This window comes from Hyaena hyaena, unplaced genomic scaffold (assembly GCF_003009895.1).
Source record: "Hyaena hyaena isolate Hyena2069 unplaced genomic scaffold, ASM300989v1 scaffold_128, whole genome shotgun sequence".
In the NCBI taxonomy this organism is placed as follows: Eukaryota; Metazoa; Chordata; class Mammalia; order Carnivora; family Hyaenidae; genus Hyaena; species Hyaena hyaena.
Window position 1 is genome coordinate 3,411,219 of NW_024080760.1, and position 26,501 is coordinate 3,437,719.

The window sequence follows — 26,501 nt, forward strand, 5'->3', positions numbered from 1 at the left end:
AACCTGTCTTATTTTATGCATCATTGATAAAATAAACCAGTCTCTGAATATCAGCATAAGTTCTTAGTGTTAGTGTGTGGCCTCTCATTGGTAGATGGTTCTGGTAGTACAGTATTCAGACTGCTGAAATGTGAGTTTGAGAGAATGATAATTCTAATTTCTTGATCTTCTGTGTATTGAGTGTACAGTTTGTAAATTAATATATAGTACCTTGCAGTTTAATTTTTTTTGTATCTATATTCCTGATAGTATATTTTACTTTGGTTGTTAGTCTTGTGTGGCTTTTCTGTTGGCATGGAATGGTATTTCTGTCAGTTTTCATGATGTCAGTAGACATGTGGGTTTTGCTCTCATTTGTGTAGACTTGAACTGTTTATTAAGAATAACCTGAATGCTCTGGAAATACATTGTCTTCTTAGCAAGACATACAATTATAGATTGGAGTCAGATTAATATAATAGACTTTATAGTGTAATAATGGGAATAGAGTACATGTAAACAAATTATATTAAATTAATATTGAGCTTTAAGGCATTTGAGAACTTTTACGTCTTACAGGAAAACCAGTCTGTGTTTTATTGTGAATCCTGATCAAGAATGTGAAAAATCAGCAACAGAATTCAGCTAGCCCAACATTTGTTTTGTAGTTATTGAGGAAGCTGGAAGGCATAAGCAGAGAGAGTCTATTTGTCACAACTGCTGTTATCTTTTTCTTTTCTCATTCAGTTGAAAAGTTTTGGCATGCTGGGCAAACATCAGCAAGCGTGAAAAAGTGTCTATATGTGCAAAAGTTGCTTACCTCAACAAGCTTTTCACAAGCTTGCAACTTAAATTCTGCTCTTTCTACATGGTTTTATGAATGAAAACAACTTGCCAGCAATTTTAAGAAACTGCAGAGGAAACCTCAGATTTATTGTACTGTATCAGTTAGTGTAGGTTAGTTTATACTGTGGTAACATACAGTCCTGTCACAGTTTGGGTTCTCTGGAAAGCAAATTTTGAGACTGAGTTTAGCATTCAGGGTTTTTATCAGGTCATTGGGATGAACAGCTATGAAAAGGAGGAGGCTGAAGGAGGACTGGACAGAAGGAAAAGTCAAGTAGACTTTAAGGGAGGCCCACATCCAATCCTAAGGGGACTCCATCAGAGTTATCCTTTGTTAGGATATTTCATCACAGTTCATTCTTTGAGCTCCTTAGTCTACTTCTTCAAATATGTTTCTCAATATATATTTCATTCTTTGTGCTCCTCTTGCATTTCAGTGATCCGTTCTTACCAGGGAAACTTAGATTATTGCTTTGGCTTCTGCAGCTGGTCTCAGGGCTACAATTGACATTTGTCATGTTCCCCTCCAGTATTCTTTCTAAATATCCCTTATCCTCAATTGGAATCTCCTCCGATCTGTGTCTTGACCTAAACCCTTACCCTTGGGTATTTGAGTCCTTGATCATCATGTATCCTCTACTCTGGGTATTGAATTTGCCTATTTACCACCATCCTTGGTGAGAGGATACCAAGAAACACCTAAGTGGATCACCTGTATATGAACCATATTCCCCTGCCCTTATTTTGTAACCTCAGTCCTACTTCCCTTTGACAATCAAAGACAGTTATTCTCGACAAGATGATGACTCCTTTTTTGCCTGCTTTCTAGTCCCTTGACACAAGGAACCTGAAATATCAAAGTGGCACTATGGCTTACAGTTCAATGGGGTATTGCTACGGCCCCTGCCAGAGTATTTCCTCTTTGGGGAATAAGATCTCTAATCCTGCCGAGTCCAGATTTCCACAATAAGAGGCACAAGTTACTCAGCTGAATCACTGAAAGTGAGGCCACGAGGAGTGGCTCTTACTCTTTGGGTTCCTGGACCTGTATATTCTTCCTACTGGGGACAGAGGACCATTCAAAGTTGCTTAAATCCAAGGTTTATCCTGCATCCTGGTGCTTCAGTTGCGCCCATCCAAAAATCTGTCACATTTAGTCCTGGAAATACTGCTCCAACCCACATACTGAATAACATGAAAGGCTGCCAGCTGTGAGTACGTGCCAAGGTAGGGAAGAGCTCTGCTATAGGTTCAGCCACACTTGTACGCAGTCCTGAAGTTAGCGTTGCCTGACCCAGTACACTTATGGCTGTTGGTGGTGGCAGTGTTGGAAAAAGTAGCACATGAAAATACAGAAAGTTCCAGTGAACAAATCCCAATGCAGACCCCATACACATGTCAAAGGCCATGCCATTCATTGTGAAAAAGTTCATACTCATTTCTGCCACATTATTGGGCCCTGGTAGAGATGGAGTCCCTCACAAGGATTATCAAGTGACCATGTATGGGATCCAGTGGATCTCATGGTTATGGTCTAATTCTTGTAATTACTTTGCTGAAGTGTGTCTCCTGATTACCTAGGGTCCCATGTTGCTTGATCAAACACTTCACAATTTTAGGGCAGTTATACTGGTTAAGACCTTGTGGTTGGGAAAGTAAACTGATACTCAGAATATTTATCTGTTCTTGTCATAATGAATTGTTGGTTCAACTAGGGTGGAAGTAGTAGTCAATGTAGTCAGTGCGTCACTGAGTTTATAGGTGATGTTCTTGGGCAATGGTTTTATCTGGGGCCCAGAGTTGATATCTTGCTGTCAGGATGGACATTTGCTGGTAACATTTACTAGATCAGCTTTGTTTTGAGGAGCCCAGGCAGTTGCATTTCTAGATGATTTCCATCTATCATGGCTAGTGTATTCATGCTAGTGTGCTAGCACTGAGGTGTTCTGTAACAGAGACTAACTTATGTTAGCTGCATTAGTCCTTTGTTTATTGTTAACTCTCTCTTCCATGTTAGATGCTCTCTGATACCTTTAATTTGTGTTACAGAGATTTTTACATTTTGTGTTCATTCAAATATACCCATGCTCATGTCCACTCCAGACCTTCCTTGTTTCTGATCTTTCAGTATTTCTTTTTCTGGGCTACTGACTGGTCAGCTAGGCCACTATTTACTGCTCTTAGACCACTTCTCTTTGGATACAGTATGGATGAACACACTGCTCCAAAAGCCTCCCCACTTGGGAGGCTTTTTCCTTTTTCACTGTTTTCTAAGGCTACTCCAAAGTGAGGCTGTCTATGTGATGTCCATTTTTGACTTGTGCCCACATATCAGGCTGAAATATTTGCATTTTTTTCTCCTCTTGGTATCTGGGCATAGAGAATTCTTCATTTGATCACAGCTGTAAGATAACAGGTGTTGGTGTAACAGTTGCAGGTAAAATGAGGCCTAAGCTACCTGTTCATGCACATTACTTGTGCATTGTGATTTTGCTCATGCTTGATTTTGGGTGCCACTTCCATTTTATGTTCTTATTCTTGGTAAAAGAGCTTGCTCATGACACAAAACTCTGAACACATGGTCACTTGATAATCCTTGTGAGGGACTCCATCTCTACCAGGGCCCAATAATGTGGCAGAAATGAGTATGAACTTTTTCACCTTGAATGGCATGGCCTTTGACATGTGTATGGGGTCTGCATTGGGATTTGTTCACTGGAACTTTCTGTATTTTCATGTGCTACTTTTTCCAACACTGCCACCACCAATAGCCATAAGTGTACTGGTTCAGGCAACGCTAACTTCAGGGCTGCATACAAGTGTGGCTGAACCTATAGCAGAGCTCTTCCCTAACTTGGCACGTACTCACAGCTGGCTGCCTTTCATGTTATTCAGTATGTGGGTTGGAGCAGTATTTCCAGGACTAAAATATGCTACCTTCAGAATCCAAGGACACTTACGATGGTTTACTTTCTGCTTTTCTTGGGAGTTGCAAAATGTAATAATTGGTCTTTTAGTTCAGATGAGCTGTCTTAGAATGTTTTTGACCACTGGTCCCTAAATATTTTACTAATATGAAATCTCCATCTTTATATGTTTTATCTTCCACCCCTTGAAGTATATATGTCTTAACAAGACCCCCATTCCATTAGCCATTATTCCTCATCTGGCACAGTTAGAATGATGTCATTAAGATAGTGGAACAATGTAATGTTCTGCAAGATGTCCAGTAGGACCAAATGTATTCTGACTGTGTTATGACAGAAGGAGGGAGAGTTACTGTGGTCCTAAGGCAAAATTGTGAATGTATACTATTTTCCATTCCATATAAAGGCAAACTGTTTTTGATCCTCTTTTTTGATAGTGTTAGCAAAGAACACATTTGCTTAAAATGGCCATGTTAATCTGCTCTAACAAAGAGACACATTTTGCATAGTGCCTGCGATTTGGGTTACTACTTGCTAGTAGGCTCTTGTCATCTTCCAGGCTTTGTTTAGTTTGCCAGGCCCAGACTGGTGATTTGAATGGAGATTTGATGGGGTCCATTATCCCCGTATTCTTTAGATTCTTTACGGTAATACTGATTCCTGCCACCCACACCGTCTGGAGTAACATTAGTTTAAGATTTATTATATTATCCAGGAGGTAGTTGTTTCAGGATCTTTTCCACTGTGATAGCCAAGGACTCAATGTCAGTGTTGTGCCATTTGCCAGAAACATCCAGGACATGGCCACTGCATAGATCTGCAGATGTAGTGACTTATTTTGAACAGGACCTTGGCCAGGATGTCATTAATTATCTCATTACCATATATCTCTATGATAAAGAGAGGCCCTGATGGCACTTTATATCTATGGCTGTCAGTGCTAACTGAAACCTGTGTCTAACAGTACTTGAAATGTTTGTGTTGCCTTTTCCCCTAGGTTAGAGTTACCCAAAGAAATGACCATGGGTACCTTTGATGAAGAAATAGGGAAATTATTACCATGTACACTTGCTGTGGTATTACAAGGTCTTTCCTCTTAGGTACCAGGATTTTAAATATACTAAATCTGGACTTCAAAAATAGTTCAACTTCAGAAACTTAGCAATTTGTGACATTTTATTGCAGCATCTACCATCAGCCTCCTAATCATCCATCCTTGATTTCCTCTCATGTTGTAAGTTACGTACTTGTGTCCTTGTTAGCTGCCTATTTTGTGTCTAGGGATACTGTGCTCTATTAAACATCTTCATAATTTTCGGTAAGTTAGTCTTGACTGACACTCTAACCTTACTGCTTACTATAAATATTGCCCTCTACTTGGATTGGATTTTGATGGTTAGGTTTCACCAGTTGGGCTGAGTTGTCCTACGGTCTTCATCAGTGAGTTCATTTCTGTTGTGGTTTCTCCTACCATCAGCTTTGGACTGTGAAGGAGAGCCAGCACATTCTTATTGATTCTAGGGTCCCTTTCTCCATTTCATTCTTCATGGCTTTGGCAAATGGCATACCCTCTGGTTCTTTTCATGGATATAATGACCTGGTAGGTTTTCTGGCATGACTTAGTATATCCACTCCAGAATGCCCACATTTCCAGACTTCTTATCCCTTGCCTTTACTCTTTCTATGGCAAATCTAGCAATTTATCTTACTTAGCAAGGACTGTATTTTTTCATGTTTCTAGGAGCCTTTCTTTTCTTTTTTAGCTTTCTTGATGTATAATTGGCAAATAAAATTGTAAGACATACAATTTATACATTGTAATGATTTGGTATAGATATATGATGTGAAAGGATTCCTTCTATGTAGTTCAATTAGTGTATCCATAAGCTTAGAGATTTTTCTTTTTTTTTTTTTAAATTGGCATACTTTCTAGAGTAAGTTCTATTCTCTCAGCAAATTTCAGTTATATAATACTGATTTATCACCTGTAGTAACCATGATATATATCAAATCCTCATACTTGGTTCATTTTATAACTGAAAGTTTATATCTATTACCAACCTCTTGTTATTTTCCCTATCCCCCAGTCCCTGACAAACACTTTTTAACTGTTTTTATGAGCTTGACTTTTTTTTTGTTTGTTTCACACAAAAAAGACAAATACCATGTAGTATTTTTCTTTCTCTAATGGACTTATTTCATTTAGCACAATTCCAGGGCCGGATTTCTTTCTTTATGGCAGAAGAGTATTCTATTTTGTATGGAATACACATTTTGTATGTGTATACACCCACACACATATACATATACATATATATATATATGCATACATATGTAGATATGTCACATCTTCTTTATCCATTCATTCATTGATGAACACTTCTATTGTTTCCATACTTTGGCTACTGTGAATAATGCTGTAATGAACAAGGGAGAGCAGATATCTCTTTGAGAACCTGTTTTCATTTTCTTTGGATAAGTACTCAGAAGTGGATTGCTGGGTCATCTGGTAGTTTTATTTTTAATATGTTGAGGAACCTTCCTGTTTGAGGAATAGTGACTGCACAAATTTACATCCCCACCCAACAATGCATTTACTTCATGTTCTTATCAACATGAGATATCTCTTGTCTTTTTGATGATGGCCATTCTAACATGTGTGAGGTGATAGCTTATTGTGGTTCTGATTTACTTTTCCCCAATAATCAGTGATATTGAACACCTTTTCACATACTTGTTGGCCATTTGGATGTCTTCTTTAAAAAATATCTCTTCAGTCTGTCCATTTTTTAATCAGATTTTTTTTTGCTATTGAGTTCTGTTAATTCTTTGTATATTTTTGTATGTCAACCCTTTATCAGATATATGATAAAATATATGATTAGATATAGGATAATTCTGTAGGTTGCCTTTTCAAGGGTTATTTTAATAGTGAGCTCACACCATCTCCTGGGGTCCTTGTTAAGTCATAAATACTGCATCTTGGGAGAGTGCTTTTAAATCAGTAAACTCTCCCTAATCCAGTATAAGTTTCTGGCCTCTATGATCAATATCCATTTATTATCTAGTAGTATGTGTACTTCCCCAACTTCTGCTAATGTTTGCTGTTTAGGTCTTACAGGTACTTTGGGGGCATAGTTCTTTTCTTTCATTAGCAATCACAGCATATACCTGGCTGAATTATGCTAAGCCAAAGTTACTGGCTCAGTGACCAATAGGGAAGGTGTGAACAGATTCTGAGTTGGGCCACAAGTCTTGCTGGAGAGAAGCCTGCATTGTGTTCAAGCAAGGCTAAGTATTATCTATTAATGTAGGGTAGAGTGGGCCACATTTGCAGTCTCAGGTATTCAGGAAAATTTGGGAATTCAGAAATTGGGTAGATTCTCAAGAATGTCAATTGAGATGTCTCCATCTGATGTGCCAGGGTCTTATACTTTTCCTAGCAGGGCCTTGATTTGAAATAGAAAATTTTCTTTAATTTGCAGAATTTCTATATTTGGCAGCCTCTATAAATGGTATATGGTACTAAGGAGGCCTTCTGGCTTTCCTAGCCTTTTGTGATCTTTTTCTAGAGCTCAACAGGGCCAAGGAGTAGACATGCTATTTTAGTGTATTAGTAGTTACTGTTTTCAAACATTAAATCTTCACACTTGCTAAAGTATTCCCTTTGTTTGGCATACCTTCCAAATTTACCACTAGTGTGGTAAATTATGTTATGGCCATCTTGTGCCAGTGGCTTTTTGTGTTATACCTGTTGCCAATGATGGGTTTTTAATTGTTAGCCTAGTAGTATGTGATTTAGCTCATAAACCCCTGCCTTTCTTATATCACTCCAGGTGCCGACTATCATAGTTTGTGTTCTTCAAGAAGCAGCCTCTGAGATAGAGTTTAGTATTCATGGTGTTCATTGAGAGAACCCTTAAGATCAATGCCTTTGGAAGAGGTAGGGGGAGAAAGCAGGATTTGACAAAGGTTAAAGTTGAGTTTTGATGCTGGAGAGATAACCTTAGTCAACCACACAAGGACCTCTGGAAGTAAAATTGTTGGTCATAGTTGCCGTATGTTGGGATCAAGTGACAGGACCTTTTAAAACCCCACGTTGATCATCAGTTGCATATTGGTCATCCTTGAATAGATGTGGTCCTGAGTGAAGTGGCCTAAAGATAACTGAGGCAGTTGCTGAAGTAGCTTGCAGCTGGGACTGTTCACTGACAGCAGTCCCAGCCGCACAGACAGCAGTTCCTTGAATGATGATTCAGGTAGTTCATATCCATGTCCCCCATAGAGTTCCAACTTCCAGAAGATTAAGACCAATGAAAGTTAATTTTTCATTCATGACACATGGCTAATGTTGGTTGGCAGGAGAGACTAGCTTATTGTCATCACTTAGGGACCTAAAATGAAATTGCATTCTTTCATTGGTAATTCAGTGATTCCATCCAGAAATAAAAGTGTCATTTTAGCTTGCATTTTGTTGGCTAAGACAGGTCATAGTATCACATCCAACTTCTAGAAAGTGTGGGAGTTTAATTTTATAATGGGCCTGAAGGAAGATAACTGGAATATTTGTTAAATTACACCAACATACGTAACACATTGTAATTCTTTTTAAACTTTTAGTATAATTGAAAGTGATGTCTTGCAGAGAGTAATAAAGCTTTCACTTCCTACCACCACATAAGTAAAAGGCTACACAATTCTACTTACAAGTAGAGCATTTTATTATTGGTGTGAATTTAATTATTCTCATGTATAGTTAAAGTATTAATACTGTACTGTATTGTTTCTCATCTGCAGAAACTTGTGTACTTTAAAACTGTTATTTTTTTACATTCACGAAAGTAATGTTTATATTAAAAAGGATTATTTGATGATGTAGTGAGGCTGTATAAACCAGAAGATCCAGTTTTGAATACTGATTTTGCCACTTAATGACTTTAAGGAAGTTACCAAACCACTGTTTCTTTACCTATGACATGGTGACAAAAATATTTACTCCTCAGAATTGTTTTCAGAATTAAATATTACATAGAACTGATAAGCAGTTAGCATATTACTTTTATTAGGTAAGAGGTTATGACCATTTATTGTATGAAATTTTACACATTTAAAAAGACTATAAAGGTTTTATGTATTCTTTAGTGAATTTTATATACTGTTATAGTAATTAAAATTTTTTTTAATGTTTATTTATTTTTGAGACAGAGAGAGAGTATGAGGAAGGGAGGGGCAGAGAGAGAGACACACACAGAATCTGAAGCAGGCTCCGGGCTCTGACCTAGCTGTCCTCACAGAGCCCAACGTGGGGCTCAAACCCACAAACTGCGAGATTGTGACTGCAGCCGAAGTTGGATGCTTAACTGACTGAATCACCTAGGTACCCCTATCATAGTAATTTTTAAAAACAATTAACTATTAGAAGCAACTATGTGCTTTTCTTTTTTTGGAGGGGGCTCCCATAGGACTCTTTATATCTGTCTCTTAATACTTTTTATGACCTCTTGTTATTCTTTGAGGGCAGGAATTCAGTTCTTACTCAGTTTTGTATCCATAATGTTGTGTTATTGGATCTTCATTACATCTAAGTTGAATCACTGAAAATAGTCAGGGTCCTTTTGTCTCAGTCTTACCTAAATCTGTTAACCCAAATTTCACATAATTTTTCTATTCTTAGTTAAGAGCAGTTGATGAATTCTTAGTCTTCCTTTCTTTAGATACAAACACTCAAGTTAATTAATCTTTTACTTTTGGTTCTGTTTTTCAAGATACACTATTATGAGAAAAATATGGTTTATATAACATTCAGAAGATAACTCCCTGATATTTAGCATGGTCACTAAATTGAGATGTTTAGTTTTTAAAAGTGCAGGCAAGTATTACCTTAATAAGAAGAAACTCAGTGAATAAATATAAAAGCCAGATACTTTAGAGTTTTGAACCTTATCTGTTTATGTGATTTGATCAGTAAATATGTGGTCTAATCAGTTAAATCCCATGATTTCATAGTCTTGGACAAGCTCCCAGTACTCTCCATTTCTTTGGGAGTTGAGTTGGAGTTGTTTATCTCTAATACGCTTTTTTTTTTTTTTTTAGTTCTTGTGTTTCTGAAGGTGGGGTATGCTTGTGGGTCTGAAACAGAAAGTTTGATTAAAAATCTCTACAGGGGCTCATGGGTGGCTCAACTGAATGAGCATCTGACTTCGGTTTAGGTCATAATCTCATGGTTTGGGAGCTTGAGCCCTGCATTGGGCTCTGTGCAGACAGCTCAGAGCCTGGAACCTGCTTCAGATTCTGTGACTCCCTCTCTCTGCCCCTTCCCAGCTTGCGCTCTTTCTGTCTCTCTCTCAAAAATAAATAAACATTAAAAAAAAGTCGAACAAGAAACAAAAAAAACCTATACGATTAGCTTAAATTAAATTTGAAAGGGCAGCTAGTAATCATTTAGACATTTGAAAATCTCAAATTGGAAAAAATAAGAAATAAAGGAAATTGGTATAATACTGGAAGATTATAACTTCAATTTTTATGGACACAAGATGTTACATTTATGAAGTAAAAATGTGATTTTAAGGATAGATCATTCAGAAAACAAAAAATGGGCTTTTGAAATTAAGATTAGTATAACAAATTAATAGATTTTAAGATAAAATGGAGCGTATGCTCCAAAAGTATTATGAACAAAGGACAAATGTAAATAGGATAAAAGGTAAAAAATTTAGATGATTATTCCAGAAAACTTGCTGCCTGATTAATAGGGGTGGCAAAAATAAAAAACAGAAAATTTTAGATGAGAAGGAAATTATCAAATGAATAATTCAAGAAAAATATTCAGCCTTGAAGTACATGAATTTTCAGAATGAAAAATTTCACTAAGCCCCAGAACAGATTGACAGCAAAGCCCATCATGAAAAGTAGAGACAGAAAGAAGACCCTAAAAGCTTATATACACAGAAAAGAAATAGTCCTAATAAGTCATGGGACTTAATAGTATAGGGCCTTACAAAAGCAAAATCAGAAGCTAGAAGATAGTAGAATAATACCTTCAATATCTGAAAATGCTTTCCAAGTTAGAGAACCCAGCCCAATCAAATAGTCATATTAGTATTATGATGGAATAAAGCCACTTTCAGAATTATAACATCTTAAAAATATAGTTCCAGTGTACACTTTCTCTGGAACCTATAGAGTTATGTTTCCTATTAATGTATTAAATAAGCAGAAAAATGGATAAAAATTAAAATCTAAGAAATAGGATTAAGAGGAAACATGCAAAGAATCATTAGGATGATGCAGCAGGCCTGTAGATACGTTTGAATTGGAGAAGAAAGATGGAGTTTTAGTAAGGATGTCTACAAAAAGTAAATGAAGCTGCTAGATAGCTTGGTATATTAGAAAATACTGTAAAAAGGTATATATATCTAGTAAAGAGTTGGGAATGAATTAGCAGCAGATATATAGAAACCTAAGCAAAAAAAATTGCAGGAAAATAAAAGGTTATTTAATAATAAAATATAATATGCTACATGGCTCATCTGTGATTAATATATAATAAATACTAAATATTGGTCTAAATAAGATTATAAGTATGTGAGGAGGATGGAGGGAAGGAAAGTATGTTTGTATTTGTCTGAATAAGGGTTAAGTCTTCATCTTTTTAAACTGTTTTATTGGTTTTTATATTGTTTATTTCTGCCCTGATTTTTATTATTTCTCTTCTCCTGCTGGGTTTGGGGTGCTCTTGTTGCTCTCCCTCTAGTTCCTTTAGGTGCGCTGTTAGATTTTGTACTTGTGCTTCTTCTAATTTCTTGAAATAGGCCTGGAGTATAATGTACAAAACAACAAGACCAAGAATTGGTTTTTTGAAAAAATAAACACAATTGACAAACTTCTAGTCAGGCTTCTCAAAAAGAAAAGAGAGAGCACCCAAATAGACAAAATCATGAATGAAAATGGACTTATTACAACCAACTCCTCAGAAATACAAGCAGTTATCAGGAAATACTATGAAAAATTATATGCCAACAACTGGACAACTTAGAAGAAATGGACAAATTCCTAAACACACACGCAGCACTACCAAAATTTACAAGGGAAGAGATACAAAACCTGAACAGACGCATAACTAGTGAGGAAATCGAATCAGTTATCAAAAATCTCCCAACAAATAAGAGCCTTGGGCCAGATGGCTTCCCTGGGGAATACTACCATACATTTAAAAGAGAATTAATACCCATTCTTCCCAAGCTATTCTGAAAAATAGAAATCAAAGGAAAACTTCTGGACTCATTTTACGAAGCCAGCATCACTCTGATTCCCAGAAGAAGGGGAAAAATAGTTGGGGAGAGGGAGGGAGGCAAACCGTAAGAGACTCTTGAATGCTGAGAACAAACTGAGGGCTGATGGGGGTGGGGGAGAGGGGAAGGGGGGTGATGGGCATGAGGGAGGGCACTTGTTGGAATGAGCACTGGGTGTTACATGGAAACCAACTTGACAACTATTTTAGAAAAAATGTAAATCTTCATCTTTTTAAGAAGAAAGATATCTGAAATTAACAACTAAGTATGCCATTTAGAATAAGAAGGTAAGTATAAAAATGTATTTTTTCTAGTTTTTTTTTTATTTAAAATTCAAAGTGCTTACCTCTGTGATTCAAGAGTAGGCATTGGGAAGATATGAGCAGGAGAGAGTTTGTGATAAACCTTGTGGGATTATTTGACTTAGATGGTTTACACATTCATATTTTTGGTTAAAGTCAGGCAAAATAAGAACATGCCACAGCAATACAGAGGCTAAGTAAGTCACAAATCAGTGGGTCAGATGTTATAATTAAAATAATGGTTCTGGGAAGATTGGTATATGATAATATGTAGAAAGATTTGGGAAATCTAGGGAAAAATTAAACTAGATCCCTGGAGTATATTCAAAAATAAATTCTGAATCGATTGAAAATGAAAATGGTAAAAGAAAAAATGCGCATCCTTTAGAAGAAAATTGGAGATTATTTTTAAAATCTTGAGTTAAGAATTAAAAGAATAAATCATGAAGAAATGGTAAATTTAACCTAGTTCATATATAAACTTTTATAAAATTAGACTCCATAAACTATATGGGAAGGCAAATCACAGCATAGGAGAGTATATATTAATGCATGTAATCAATAAAGGATTGATATTTAGAACATTTAATAAAGAATTCTTAAAATTACTAAAAAATACCCCAAACATCTTTGGGCATCTGGCTGGCTCAGTTGGAAGAGCATGCATCTTGGTCTTAGGGTTATAAGTTTGAGGCCCATGTTGAGTGTAGAGATTATTTAAAAATAAAATATTTATTTAAAAAAAACCCAAATCCAAACTCAAATAGAAAAATGGGCAAAGATTTGAACAGTGATTTTATAGAAGGGTGAAAACACATGACCTCTCAATGTGAAAAGATGCTTGATCTCACCAGTAACTAGAAAAAAGTAAATAAATAAAACCATTACCTGACTGGTAAATATTTAAAAGCCTGAGAAAAACACACAATGGAGGAAATGTGATATAAGAAGAGCTACCATGTACTGCTGGTGTGAGCTTGAGTCAGTGCAACTACTTTGGGGAGCAAATTGATAAAACCTAGTAAAATGCACTTGTGTCTTTGCTTATTCCTGGTAATTTTCCTTTTAGATATCTACCTGAAGAAACTATCAAAATGTGCAAAAGAAAATGTGGGTAACAATGAGCAAAAACCAACGTGACTTGTGGTGGGAAAAATCTGGGGAAAAAAAAGCTTAAATGACCTTAAGAAGGATAAATATGTTTTGTGTAACCATAATATGAAATGCTATAGCAAAGTTAAAATGAGAACATATTGCAACGTATATGCATAAATCTAAATGGGTTGTTGAATAATTTCTCCGAAGAGGATATATAAATGACCACTAAGAACATGAAAAGATGCTCAACAGCACTAATCATTTTAAAAATGCAAATCAAAACCACACTGAGATACTACCTCACATCCTTTAGGATGGCTATCATTGTTACGTAGAAAGTAACAAGTGTAAGTAAGGATATAGAGAAGTTGGGATCCTTGTATGTACACTGTTAGAATGTAAAATGGTATAGCTGCAATGGAAAAGAGTATGGATGTTCCTCAATAAGTTAAACAAGGCTTAACTGTATAATCCAGCAAATTCACTTTGGGTAGATAGCCCAAAGAATTGAGGGGCTCCTGGGTGGCTCAGTTGGTTAAGCGTCTGACTTCGTCCCAGGTAATGATCTCACTACTCGTAAGTTTGAGCCCTGCGTTGAGCTCTGTGCTGACAGCTCAGAGCCTGGAGCCTGCTTCGGATTCTGCCTCCCTCTTTCCCTGTCCCTCCCCCACTTGCACTTTCTCTCTCAAAAATAAATATATGTTAAAAAATTTTAAAAAAAGAATTGAAAGCAGGTACAGGATCACATATTTGTACACCCAGTTCATAGCTACATTACTCACAATAGCCAAAATTAGAAGCAACCCAGATGTCCACTGATGGAAGAATGGGTAAACAAAATATACTGTACACATACAGTGGAATATTATTCAAATGTAAGAAGAAGGAAGTAATTCTGACACGTGGTACAACGTGGTTGAACCTTGAAGATGTGGTAAGGGAAATAAGCCAAAGACAAAAGGGCCAAGTCTGTATGATTCCATTCACATGAGGTACTTAGAGTAGTCAAATTTACAAACAAAAAAAGTAAAACGGTGATTGGCTGGGCCTGGGAGAAAGGTTAATGGGGAATTATTTTTTTACAGGTACAGAGTTTCAGTTTTGCAGAGTAAGAAACTGCTGAGATAGATGTTATGATGTTTCCAAAATGGGAATGTACATAATGTCCCTGAACTGCACATTTAAAAATGGTTAAAATGGTGAAGAAAAGAAAAAACAAAACTTAATGGGTTGAAGAAGATAATAAGCAAGTTACAGAAGGATCCTATTGTATAATATACATTTATATTAATATGAAGTTTTACAACCTACAAAAATTACTCTGTGTATATCATGGATATAGAAACATTGATAAGCAAAAACAAACTAGTAATTGCATCCAAAGAAGGAAGACATAAAGAAATTTGAATTGGGATGGGAGTACACAGGGAGCCTCAGGCATATTGGTAATAATTTATTTTTTTTAAAAAATCTATAGTAGACTTAGTAAAGTACTGGGTTTGACAAATCTGGGTTGTGAGACATAGGTGCTTGTAATGCTATTTTTTTCACTGTTCCATGCACTGAAAAATTTTCATCTTTAGAAAAATCATCAAGAAGCCAAATTTTTGGGTAATGCTGGTCTTTGTTCTCTTAGCTCTTTATTTTTCTAACTCCTTAGCTTTTCTCAGCATTTTTCATGGTTCTCATCTTGAAAATCTGCTTTCTGGGGCACCTGGGTGGCTCAGTCGGTTAAGCATCCGAGTTCGGCTCAGGTCATGATCTCGCTGACCGTGAGTTTGAGTCCCACATCAGGCTCTGTGCTGATAGCTCAGAGCCTGGAGCCTGTTTTGGATTCTGTGTCTCCCTCTCTCTCTCTACCCCTCCCCCATTCACACTCTGTCTCTCAAAAATGAATGTTAAAAAAATTTTTTAAAAAAATCTGCTTTCTGTAATCTGCCTGGTTTATGTTGGATGCTAGGCCAGGCCAAATTACTTACCTTTTATTATTTCTTTATTTCTTTAATGTCTATTTATTTTTGAGAGAGAGCGAGAGAGAGCGAGCGAGCAAGCATGGGAGGGGCAGAGAGAGAGGGAGGCACAGGATCAGAAGCAGGCTCCAGGCCTGTCATCACAGAGTCCCACCTGGGGCTTGGACTCACAAACCATGAGATCATGACCTGAGCTGAAGTCAGATACTTAACTGACTGATCCACCCAGGTGCCCCTACTTTCCTTTTGGATATAGGTAAGTTCAGATTGTTGGATCACTTTATTTTGTATACTCCAGATGCCTCCAAGTGATCCTAAAGATTCTTCTTTGGAGATTTTTGTTACAAACTAATATCTGGTCGTTTTCCTCTTTCATCTGACTCTTTTTTGTTTCATTTCTTTGAAGCATATTCAGTTTTCTAATTCTGTTGTTGGAATTACACAAATAACACAATTTGCAAATCATTCGCTCTGTATGTGTGGCGGGGGAGGGTCCGGGGTACACCACGTGAGTGTTAAGGTTGGGTGGAATGATTGAAATCTACCTGCCCTAACTTATTAGCTGTCTCTAACATTTCCATCTCTTTCTTTCTCAAAATTTGTGCATTTTACAGGTCACCCTTTCTTTCCAAATGGAGTAATCTTTCAGAGTTTGCTATTAGTACACTTTTAAATATCAAATATTTGTAGAAAAACAGTAATCAACTGGGCCTTAAGCAAACTGTTTAACTCTTCCTACATCTAATTTTTTATTTTCAACATAAAATACCTGCTCAATCAACTTCACTGGATTCTTATAAAGATAATTTAAATTATGTAGATGAAAGCACTTTGGAAGTTTTATAGTACTGTACACATGTAAACACGCTTCTTAAATGAACATGTAAAATTGGCAGACTATTAATCCTATGTGTAGGCCTCTTTAATAGTATTTCCCAAAATGTGATTTTGAGAGCATGGCTCTTGGGAACATTAATGTGAAAAGTATTATATGAAAAGTGCTCCTGTGGACAAAATATTGGGAAAACACTGGGTTAGGTATAGTTAGACTTCTCTATGTCTACTTTGGCTTTTGAAAGTATATAATAGACAGATGTATTTTGTGAACTAAAGCCAGATTATTCAAACTAAAGAATACCCTCTTTTGTGATTTATATCCTTTGAAATAGACTTTGGGAAATAAAATTCAAGATGTATTTTATTCTTCTCAGTCTTCTAGTTTCATTTTCTAAACTTTGATTTTGGTTTTTGTAACTTTTTTGATCCTCATTAGTAGTAATATTAAACTAAAACCAAATTATTCTTTTATTCCTGGTGTTATAGACATAATTACATAAATAGGAAAACAATTCATTACAACTTTAACTTTTACAACTAACTATATTTTAGATTATTTTCTTGTTCCAAAAGGGCTTCTATACTACCTAAAAATAAAATTTGCTTTTAAAAGCTTGTTACATATATGTACTTTTATTAAATATCAATGCCCGCCTTTAGATAGATTGTCTAAGAAGATGAAATCTAAAACACTGCCCTGAGAATTTCACTGAAAACTGAACACTTAACATCTCAAAGGCTATGTTAGTATCTGTGTCAGTTTTGAGGCTTGGTTATATTTGAAATGATACACAGTTTTTTATAGCCATTTTTTCCCTTATTTTTTATATAGCTCATGAATTATTTAGGTTTTTATTTTTTTCTACTTTTTTTGCAACTGAAGTTATTTTATTTTACATAAAATGTACACTGTTCTTTTGAAATATCACATCATTTTAATGTGTGATAAATAATGTGTATAAATATTTTGAGGATTCTGTTTTTAGGTATTTCACTGAATATTATATATTCCATTTAATTTTGTAATAAGAAGCATGTTCAATTTGATTTAGTAATTTAACTTTCTAATAGCTTTGTTTAGTGTTGATAATTCATATAGTTTACTGTATGAAACTTGGTTTATTTAATGAAGATGTGTCTTTGGAATTATCCTCCAAAATAAAGTTAACCTAATTCTTTCCTTTCATATTTGTTGTTCTCATACATTTAAATTTATTTATGGGCACTTTAGGTAGAAATTATTTTTACTGAAGGAATGATGCTAGTTGAGTAATAATATTAAATTCTAGGTCATGGCAAATTAATGAAAGACTTACTAATTTTAATTATTGTGTCTTTAATTTGACTAATGATTATTTTATAGTAATTGTCTTAATTTATTTTTTTATTTCTTTTGCCATTCTCTTTTTTTTCTAGCTTGTGATGAATGGAAAATATTACCAAAACCAAATCTTCATAGAGATGTCAACAGATTTGGACACTCTGCAGTTGTCATTAATGGGTAAAAGACATAAATTTCTCAGTCATACTATCTACATATTCTGTTACTCTTTTAACAAATTATTATTTGTACTTAATGACATCAGGTATCCCTACCCTACCATGAAATACATTTTGGTTTGTTAACCATATCCTTTATGCTTTGGTGTTCAAACATATTTAAGGGAAAGGGGGACCAAGAAAGAGTGCTGAGATAAAACTTATGGTCCTTTTTAAAAATTCAGCCTGCCTTCTTTCCTTTTAGTAGAATTCAGACAATGAATGACTTCTTTAAAAAAAAAAGATCGAACTAAAATGATAGAAAGGCTAGCCCCATATTTCTATCAAGGAGAGCAAGGAAAGGGGGAATTAGATTCTCATTTTAGTTCTGTCATTAAATGTGTGATTTTTTGGCAAGTTCCTTAACCTCTCTGGGCTTTACTATCTTTGTATCCCTTGGGATTTTGGATGGGATGAGCATTAAGTTACCTTCTTCCTTTCAGTTAGTATTATTTTTTTATTTCTAAAGCAAAATTTGGTAATGTGGCAGGAAACTATGCCAGCTCATTCATTAGCTTAAAATTTGTAATTTATAATGACATTCTTAGAAGTTCATTTTATTACCACCGTATTCTAATTTTGTAAAACTTCTTCAATATGATACTAAAAGCAGGTAGACATTAACCGCAATGAAACTCTGTTATTGGTGTCAGTTAGCTTTCAAAATACTAACATGAAATTCAGAGTTTACACATAAAATCCCAGCCTTTGTTGAAATATTGTGTTTGATTGACTTTTATCTTCTTCTTTTTAAATAATAAAAGATATTATTGAAGCATCTTCTGATCTTTTCCCATTTATTATGTTAATAATATTGTTAGAAATAAAAATTATGCTCTTTTGAAGCCATGTTAAACTTCTTTGGCACTGGTAGTTGAATTAATTTCATACTTATATGAATTTTCCTTTCCAAATTAAAATTTTGAACATATTTTTAGTTTGCTCTTGGTCTTTTCTATTTTATAAGAGGATAGTAAAACACTGTAAGAAAGACTTTGTATCTAATATCTAAATTCATTGTCAGTATTCAAAAATTATAATTCTAGATAGCAGTTCTAAAATGTATCTTATCCATGTACAGCTACTTTCTATTTCTATTTGTTTCTAAAAAAATTTCTTACTTCCTTGACATAATGCAAAATGTATATTTAAATTTATTTCTGAAACTAATTCATTAGAGTTTTTAAAATATTGTTTAAGATTCTATTTTTTTTATAGGTCCATGTATATATTTGGAGGATTTTCTAGTGTACTCCTTAATGATATCCTTGTTTACAAGCCTCCAAATTGCAAGGCTTTCAGAGATGAAGAACTTTGTAAAAATGCTGGTCCAGGAATAAAATGTATTTGGAATAAAAATCACTGTGAATCTTGGGAATCTGGGAATACTAATAATATCCTTAGAGCAAAGTGCCCTCCTAAAACAGGTGAACTTTTTTTTTTTTTTTTACCTCCCCTGTGGCATAAAGCTTCTTTACTTGGCTAAAAGTTATAATGCATTTTGCTTATAAGAATTACTTATAGCTTAAAACAGGTGGGGGGGGGGACAAAACATAAGAGACTCTTAAATATAGAGGACGAACAGAGGGTTGTTGGAGGAGTTATGGGAGGGGGAATGGGTTAAATGCTTAAGGGGCATTAAGGAATATGAAATCAGTGTTGCACTATGTGCTAACACTTGGATGTAAATGAAAAAAAATGAACTATAAAAAACAAAAAAACAAAAAAATAATTTCTATTTCCTGAAAAAACAAGACTTGTAGCTTTTAGAAATAAAAACTGCATAATCCTCTAATTAGGAATTTTCATGTTTGGACTTGGCAGGGCCTAATCATTTAAATTTTTATTAGCCACTTCTAGTTTTCTCTTTTTAATTCTGTATGTATTATTACACATATAACATTTTATGAATCATATGGCCATATATATCTATGCACTATTTTCCTATATAAGTAAAAAGTGCTTTAAAGTATACTCTTTCTCAGAAATATTGTATTATTGGGGCACCTGGGTGGCTCAGTCAGTTAAGTGTCTGAATTTGACTCAGGTCATGATCTCATAGTTCCTGGGTTTAAGCCCTGTGTTGGGCTCTGTGCTGACACCTCAGAGCCTGGAGCCTGCTTCAGATTCTGTTTCTTCCTCTCTCTCTGCCTCTACCCTCTTGTGCTCTGTCTCTCTTTTTAAAAAAATGAATAAGCATTTAAATTTTTTTTTAAAATATTGTGTTTCTAAGAAACAAAGTGAAGTAATTTATTCTGCATTTGTTAGTTTTTTTTCCTTTAATATTGCCAAGCCAACCATAGAGCTAAAAGATTTTCTAGAATTCTGATGATTAATGTTTTAGTTTAATACTTCTTATAACATCTTGAATAAATCACACAAAAAATTACTAGTAAATATTTATTTATGAGTGAATGATTTGGATAAAAATTTTCCAATTCTCTTAGGTAGAGGTTTTATGCATTTTTTCATGCTATAATTAACGATGTATTTTCAAGTTTTGTTAGTCTCAGATGTTTCTAAATATCTTTATGAAGAATGATAAACAATGAGTATTTGTTATCATGTTTCATGTTTCTTTTAAATGTAGAGTAATACTTTTTTTCTAGCAAAATACCAATAAGTATCCCCCCCCTCCCTCCATAACGGATACATTTTAAATGGCTGTAAGATCCTGGTAGATTAAATAATTAAAATGAGGATGGGAGGTATCTCAAAACTTAGAAACATAATTAAACTACAAAGTTACCTTCATATTGAAGAAGTTATTTTGATATTGATGGTCATATTTATGTTGTAAAAAGTCTTAGTGATTCTTAAACAGATATTCAAAATGTGTGAATTAAGAAGTGTGACATTTCCTTTCTCATCCTGATGAGTTCGTCTCCCGTGTGCATTGCAGCTGCTCCTGATGACAGATGTTACAGATACGCGGACTGCGCCAGCTGCACTGCCAATACAAATGGGTGCCAGTGGTGTGATGACAAGAAATGTGTTTCAGCAAACAGTAACTGCAGTGTGGTTAGTATTTATGGGTAAATGGTGATGTGGTTAACATTGCTGCTTTCTAATCGTTAGCTTACCATTTACGAGCATTGTACAGAAAGCACTTTACACATCAACACACTTAGAAAGTTTGTAGGGAATCACTGCTGTGTTGTAAATTCACTCTAGTTTCTTGCTTATCTTTGTCAGACTAGATTCCATGTTGAATCCAGTAACTTTTGCTTCCTCTTATGTCTTTTTAAAAAAGACTACAGTAGCACCTGGGTGGCCCAGTCGGTTAAGTATCCAGCTTCGGCTCAGGTCACGATCTCTGTCACTCATGTTCGTGGGTCTGAGCCCTGTGTTGGCCTCTGTGCTGTAGGCACAGAGCTCACCTCAGATCCTTTGTCTCCATCTCTCTCTGTTCCCCCCCCCATTAAATAAACATTAAAAAAGTTTTAAAAAGACTGTAATTATAAATGTAGTTTTCTGTGTTGACAGACATAGGATTACGTAGGTAAGTACAGCAGTGATTTCCATGGGATTCTGGTCATACATGCACACGCACAGTACTGCTGTGGACTGATGTTTCGTTTACATGCTTTGTGTATAAGGTTAACCTGAGGTCGACAGGGGTAGTTTCCTTTTATCTGTCTTTAGGTCAGTGGTTCTCAACCAGTGGCCGTCTTGTGCCATAAGGGATATTTGACAACATGTGTAGACATTTTTGGTTGTCACAACCGTAGGGCTGCTCGTGGTATCTAATAGAAGCAAGGGTGCTGCTAATGTTCTGTAATGCATGGACTTTCCCACAGAAAGCAGTTATCTGGCTCAAAGTGTCAATAGTGATGAGTTTGAGAAACCTACTTTGGTAGACAACTGAAAAGAATTATAAGATTAATGTTTACGGTAGATGAAAAGTGGGTAGTATAAAATGTCTCATGTTTTTAAGAAGATGTGAACAAATTGAAAGAAAAATTTTAAAAAGTATTAAACAAGTATAGGATTAAAGGATTAAAAACTGTAGTAGGACTAAAAATTCTCTTACTGGGCTATAGCTTAAATAACTAAATAATGAGTTTATAAATTTGCAACTACATATAACATACATTATTTCTTTTTCTGAATTTTTATTAATCACCAAAAGTATTCACCTGTTTTTTAAGATAGCATGTGGAGTAAAAGGTAAAGAAAAGAGAGTTTGAAAACTAAGTGAGAAGTTTTTATTGTATCATCTAAAATTTTTCTTCCATAAACATTCATATTTTAAAATATTTGTTTTATGATTCTATTCTAAAAAAACATTCAAAACTTAAAATGGAGGAAACTTCTCAGTTATTGACTTACCCGACTGAAACCTTTTTTTAATATATATTGTGTGGGTATATACTTTCTAGGGATATAAGTTGCTTTGATAACAGATATGCTTCAATTTTATTTGAGTTTTAATGTTAGTATGGTATGACTCTGCTTTGAAAATTTGAATTACTTTTTTATATGTATATTAATATTCATCTAATGGGGGTTATTTTAGTGAGTAATGTGGATATAGGAGTTAAGTAAAATAAAGTATGGGAATAAGGGAATAAAATGGAAAATGTTATTAAATAAAAATTGGAAGCATATTGTGTTTCAAGCTTTGTTGGATAACCCTGAGTTTAGACATTGTGTTTAGACATTTACACTAAATGAAAATACACGATTGCAAAAATTGTGTTATGCAAATTGCTATCAAGTATTCATTTAATAAAGTGACCTTTTAGTTTATACTTTGTTTTTTATAATGCTGTGTTAATAAGGAAAGCATTGGATGAGATAGTGTAAGTGAGCAGATGGTACTCACTTGTAATTTAGACTTTGATGTAGTGTCTTTTAGACAATTTTATATGGATGTCTGGTGATTAAGCTAAACCAAATGTTATGGTTACAGAAAGGTCTGTGAGATTTTAGTGTAAATGATGTCCATTTATACCCTGTTTCATTATTTAGTTGTATTTATTTCATCTTGCATATTTTGTGTGCTAACAGCTCAAATAATCCTGCTTACTTATCTGGTTCATTAGGCCAAAAAATACCAGCCATGTTTCAGAATAACAGCCAGTTTTTTTTCATCATTGATCAGACTGGTCCTGTGTATGATTGAAATATAATTTCATCTATTGTATTGATTCAGTGTCAATAAATGACCATACTGTTTGTATTGAAGAGCAGTCCAGTTATTTGAAAGGTCATTGTAGTGATACCATTGTTAGTCTGAAGACTGGCATAAAACTGTTATTCTTCTTTTTATTCAGTTATTCTGTCATTCTGTCATTTTTATAGGTTATTCTGTTTACCAGATGATTCAAGTAATTTTTTTCTTTTCAGTTAGCTGAAAGATTTATATTCCATATGAAAACAGAGCTACAAATTAGAAAATGTAATAATAAAAAGTATGTATGTTCTGAATGGAAATGTGGTGGTTGAATAATTTGAGATTTAAAAAAATATGGGCACCTGGGTGGCTCAGTTGGTTGAGTGTCAGACTTCACTTTGGATCATGATCTCCTAGTTTGTGAGTTAGAGCCCTGCATTGGCCTTGCTGCTCTGGGTGCCAGATCCTGCTTCAGATCCTCTGTCTCCTCTCTCTGCCCCTCCTCCACTCACACTCTCTCAAAAATAAATGAAATAAATAAAAACATTAAAAAATAATAAAAATTCTATATTCTCTTATTTTTTAGGATGAATAAAGATGAACATTAATTACTATTTAGTTACTTTTTATGTGTTACCTTATAATATATGTAATTTGCTTTACAGAAATTAACACCTTTGGAATGGAGGTGATTGCAGTGTATTTTGTATGGGAAAGTTTCATAGTTTATTAATAAAAATCTGGTGGGTGACTTTTAAGATGTCTAAGATGTGGTAAAAGTTGGCTCAGCCATTTTTTAAAGTTTATTTATTTGAGAGGGAGAGAGACAGAGACAGAGACAGAGAGAGTACATGAGCTGGGGAGAGGCAGAGGGAGAGAGAATCCCAAGCAGGCTCTGCCCTGTCAGTATAGAGCCCAGTACAGGGCTGGACCTCAGGAACCTATGAGATCATGACCTGAGCCGAAATAAAAAGTCTGATGCTTAATGGACTAAGCCACACAGGTGCCCCGCTTTAACCATTTTATATGTGGGATAGTTATAAGTAAATTTTAACTGTTGACTTTATGGGCTGAAAAGAAATATTTGACTCTGTTACATTAGAAAGCTTGAGGTGAGTGTTTATATGTATGAAGATTTAAGTGGGGCACAGAATGCAGCATTAAGTCCTTTGTGTTTTTTTCTCAAGAGTCATGGAAAGATTTGAGCCAAAATTTTATCATATTAATACTATCATCTGAACTTTGCTGTATGTAGAGAACTACCAGCAGAGTTTCTATTGTGCTCATTTTTTTCTTTATTGATCTTTAATCTTTAATCTCTTAATACTGGAATTTAGTTGACATATGATTAGGTTGTATGGTAGGATTGATCAAGTGTAACTTCAGCTTCTTTGCAGTCACCATAAAGGAACCATGACAGATATATACAGGACACTTGTCACTTGACCAAAATGATTATTTAGTGTCTGTAATGTCTGTGAAAGTGAAATTAGCTTGAGTTATTGAGAAAATAATTGATGTTTATTATCTCTTCAATTTTTACTACTTACCATTTCTACTTTGTTGCATGATAGTTTTATTAGGACTGGAATTTTTTCCATATGATCATTAAGAGAAATGACTCTGCATTGGCCTTATTTATTGAATCGGGAGCTTGTTATCAGATTTAATAGAGTAGGTTTTCATTAGATGGTTTCTGTTTCAGATTGTAGAAATCGTAAATTTTTTCCAATAAGCATATGTTCTAGTTCCTTATGTTATAGTTTAAAGAAATGAGTAAGAGAGATTCTGATTCAGTAGAATTGGATTTGGGGTTAGAAATCTGACCTTTAAAATTTACTTGGTGATTTATCTGTACACTGACATTTAAGAATCATTGCTATACAAAGGTAAAATATAACATGCTTTATCTTTTAACTTTCTAGTCTGTGAAAAACTATACCAAATGTCATGTGAGAAATGAACAGATTTGTAACAAACTTACCAGCTGTAAAAGCTGCTCCCTAAACTTGAATTGCCAGTGGGATCAACGACAGCAAGAATGCCAGGCTTTACCAGGTAAAGATTTCAGTTTGGTAAACGAATTTTATAGCCTTACAAATGAATACTGTTATAGTAAAGAGCATTTAGTAATACATTCCAGTTTCAAATAAATGATAATATTGGAGTAATAATAGCATTGTTTCTATAAGAAAACTATATGTTTGCTTCCAGTTCTTTTAAGATGTTCATGATTTCTTGTATTTGTTATAATAATACTATTGATTTGATCAGAATTCTTCTCAATTTAAAAATATTCTGTCTTAAAAAATAGAAAATAATAAGGACTCAGACTAATATCCAGATTTAATAATGTTAACATTTTGACCTATTTGGTTTCTTTCTTAGGTGCCCTTTATCTTTGACATTCTGGAAACTGTTTTTACCAGCTACGTTTTTATTCTAAATTATAACACTTATCATAAGTTTTATATGATTTAATGACAATCTAAGTTATGTAAACCAGAGCAAAGCCCATTAAAAAAAACAATTCTAGTTTATTTTTTTACACATAACATTCTCTTAAGTAGACCCTAAGTACTCTTCATTTTAAGTATAAAAGATAAAATTAGTAACTAAAAATAATCTAGATACTTAACTTCTTGTTATACGGGTGAGTGAGACATACATTGTTTAGTGACTTGTTCAGAGTTGCATAGTTTGTAAATGGCAGATGTAACTATTAATTGGGTATTTTATTTATGTTCAGTGTTTTGCTTTTCTCTATTCCATGGCTTTTAATTGTTTTGTTATATCTTTTCAAAGAAATTCTGAACCTATGTAATTCTAAAAAGTCCTTGAAAATTCCATTGTAGGATTTATGTCATGCTTGGAAGTTCATGTAATAAAATAAAAATTAGATTGTTTTCAAAAGTACCATTAAGAGTTTAGAATGTTTATGTAAATTTTAGATTTTTTTAAATATACTGACATTTAAAGTTTTTAAACAGTGATACATGCATGTTTGTTCACTTTGTAAAAATGAGAGAATATTAATGTAGTGCCAGGTTTTGAGAAGCAATAGTGAGATGATACGCAACTTTAAAGTAATATTAGTATCAGAATGTTAAATTGTAAAATCAACACGTAGATCAGTAAAAATACATACAACGTTGTTTTAAAAAATCTTGGATGAAACGGGCGACTGAGTGGCTTAGTTGGTTAAGTGTCTGACTCTTGATTTTTGTCAGGTCATGATCTCGTGGTTTGTGAGTTCAAGCCCCATCTTGGTCTCTGTGCTAACAACTCAGATAAATGTATATATTTAAAGGAAGATTGCTTTAATAAGAAGAGAATTTGATTGGCAGTGGAAGTTTCGGAAAATAAGTGTTTATCTACACGTTGCCCAGGAAAGAATGCTGATTTGGTATAAGCCACTTGGCCAGGCTATTACTATGGAGAATAATAAATACCATAAAACAAATACAGTATAAAATGCATTATAAACTAACTTCCCTTGTTCTGCATTCATATTTGCTAAGCAGCCAACTAGGTCTAGTTTGTTTCCCTCTCTACTGGTCTCGAGGAAGTAAATGCTGTAAATGAAGGAC

The 26,501-nt window shown here is 34.5% G+C and overlaps 1 protein-coding gene across 1 annotated transcript in view; it reads left to right on the forward strand.

Moving 5' to 3' along the window:
• Positions 1–26,501, forward strand: part of ATRNL1 (attractin like 1) — a 211,900-nt gene that overhangs the window by 133,036 nt on the left and 52,363 nt on the right. The window contains exons 11-14 of the mRNA XM_039237622.1: positions 17,670–17,754; positions 19,011–19,219; positions 20,695–20,813; positions 24,837–24,969. Coding sequence (XP_039093553.1) covers positions 17,670–17,754; positions 19,011–19,219; positions 20,695–20,813; positions 24,837–24,969 — 546 coding nt within the window. The remainder of the gene's footprint in view (positions 1–17,669; positions 17,755–19,010; positions 19,220–20,694; positions 20,814–24,836; positions 24,970–26,501) is intronic.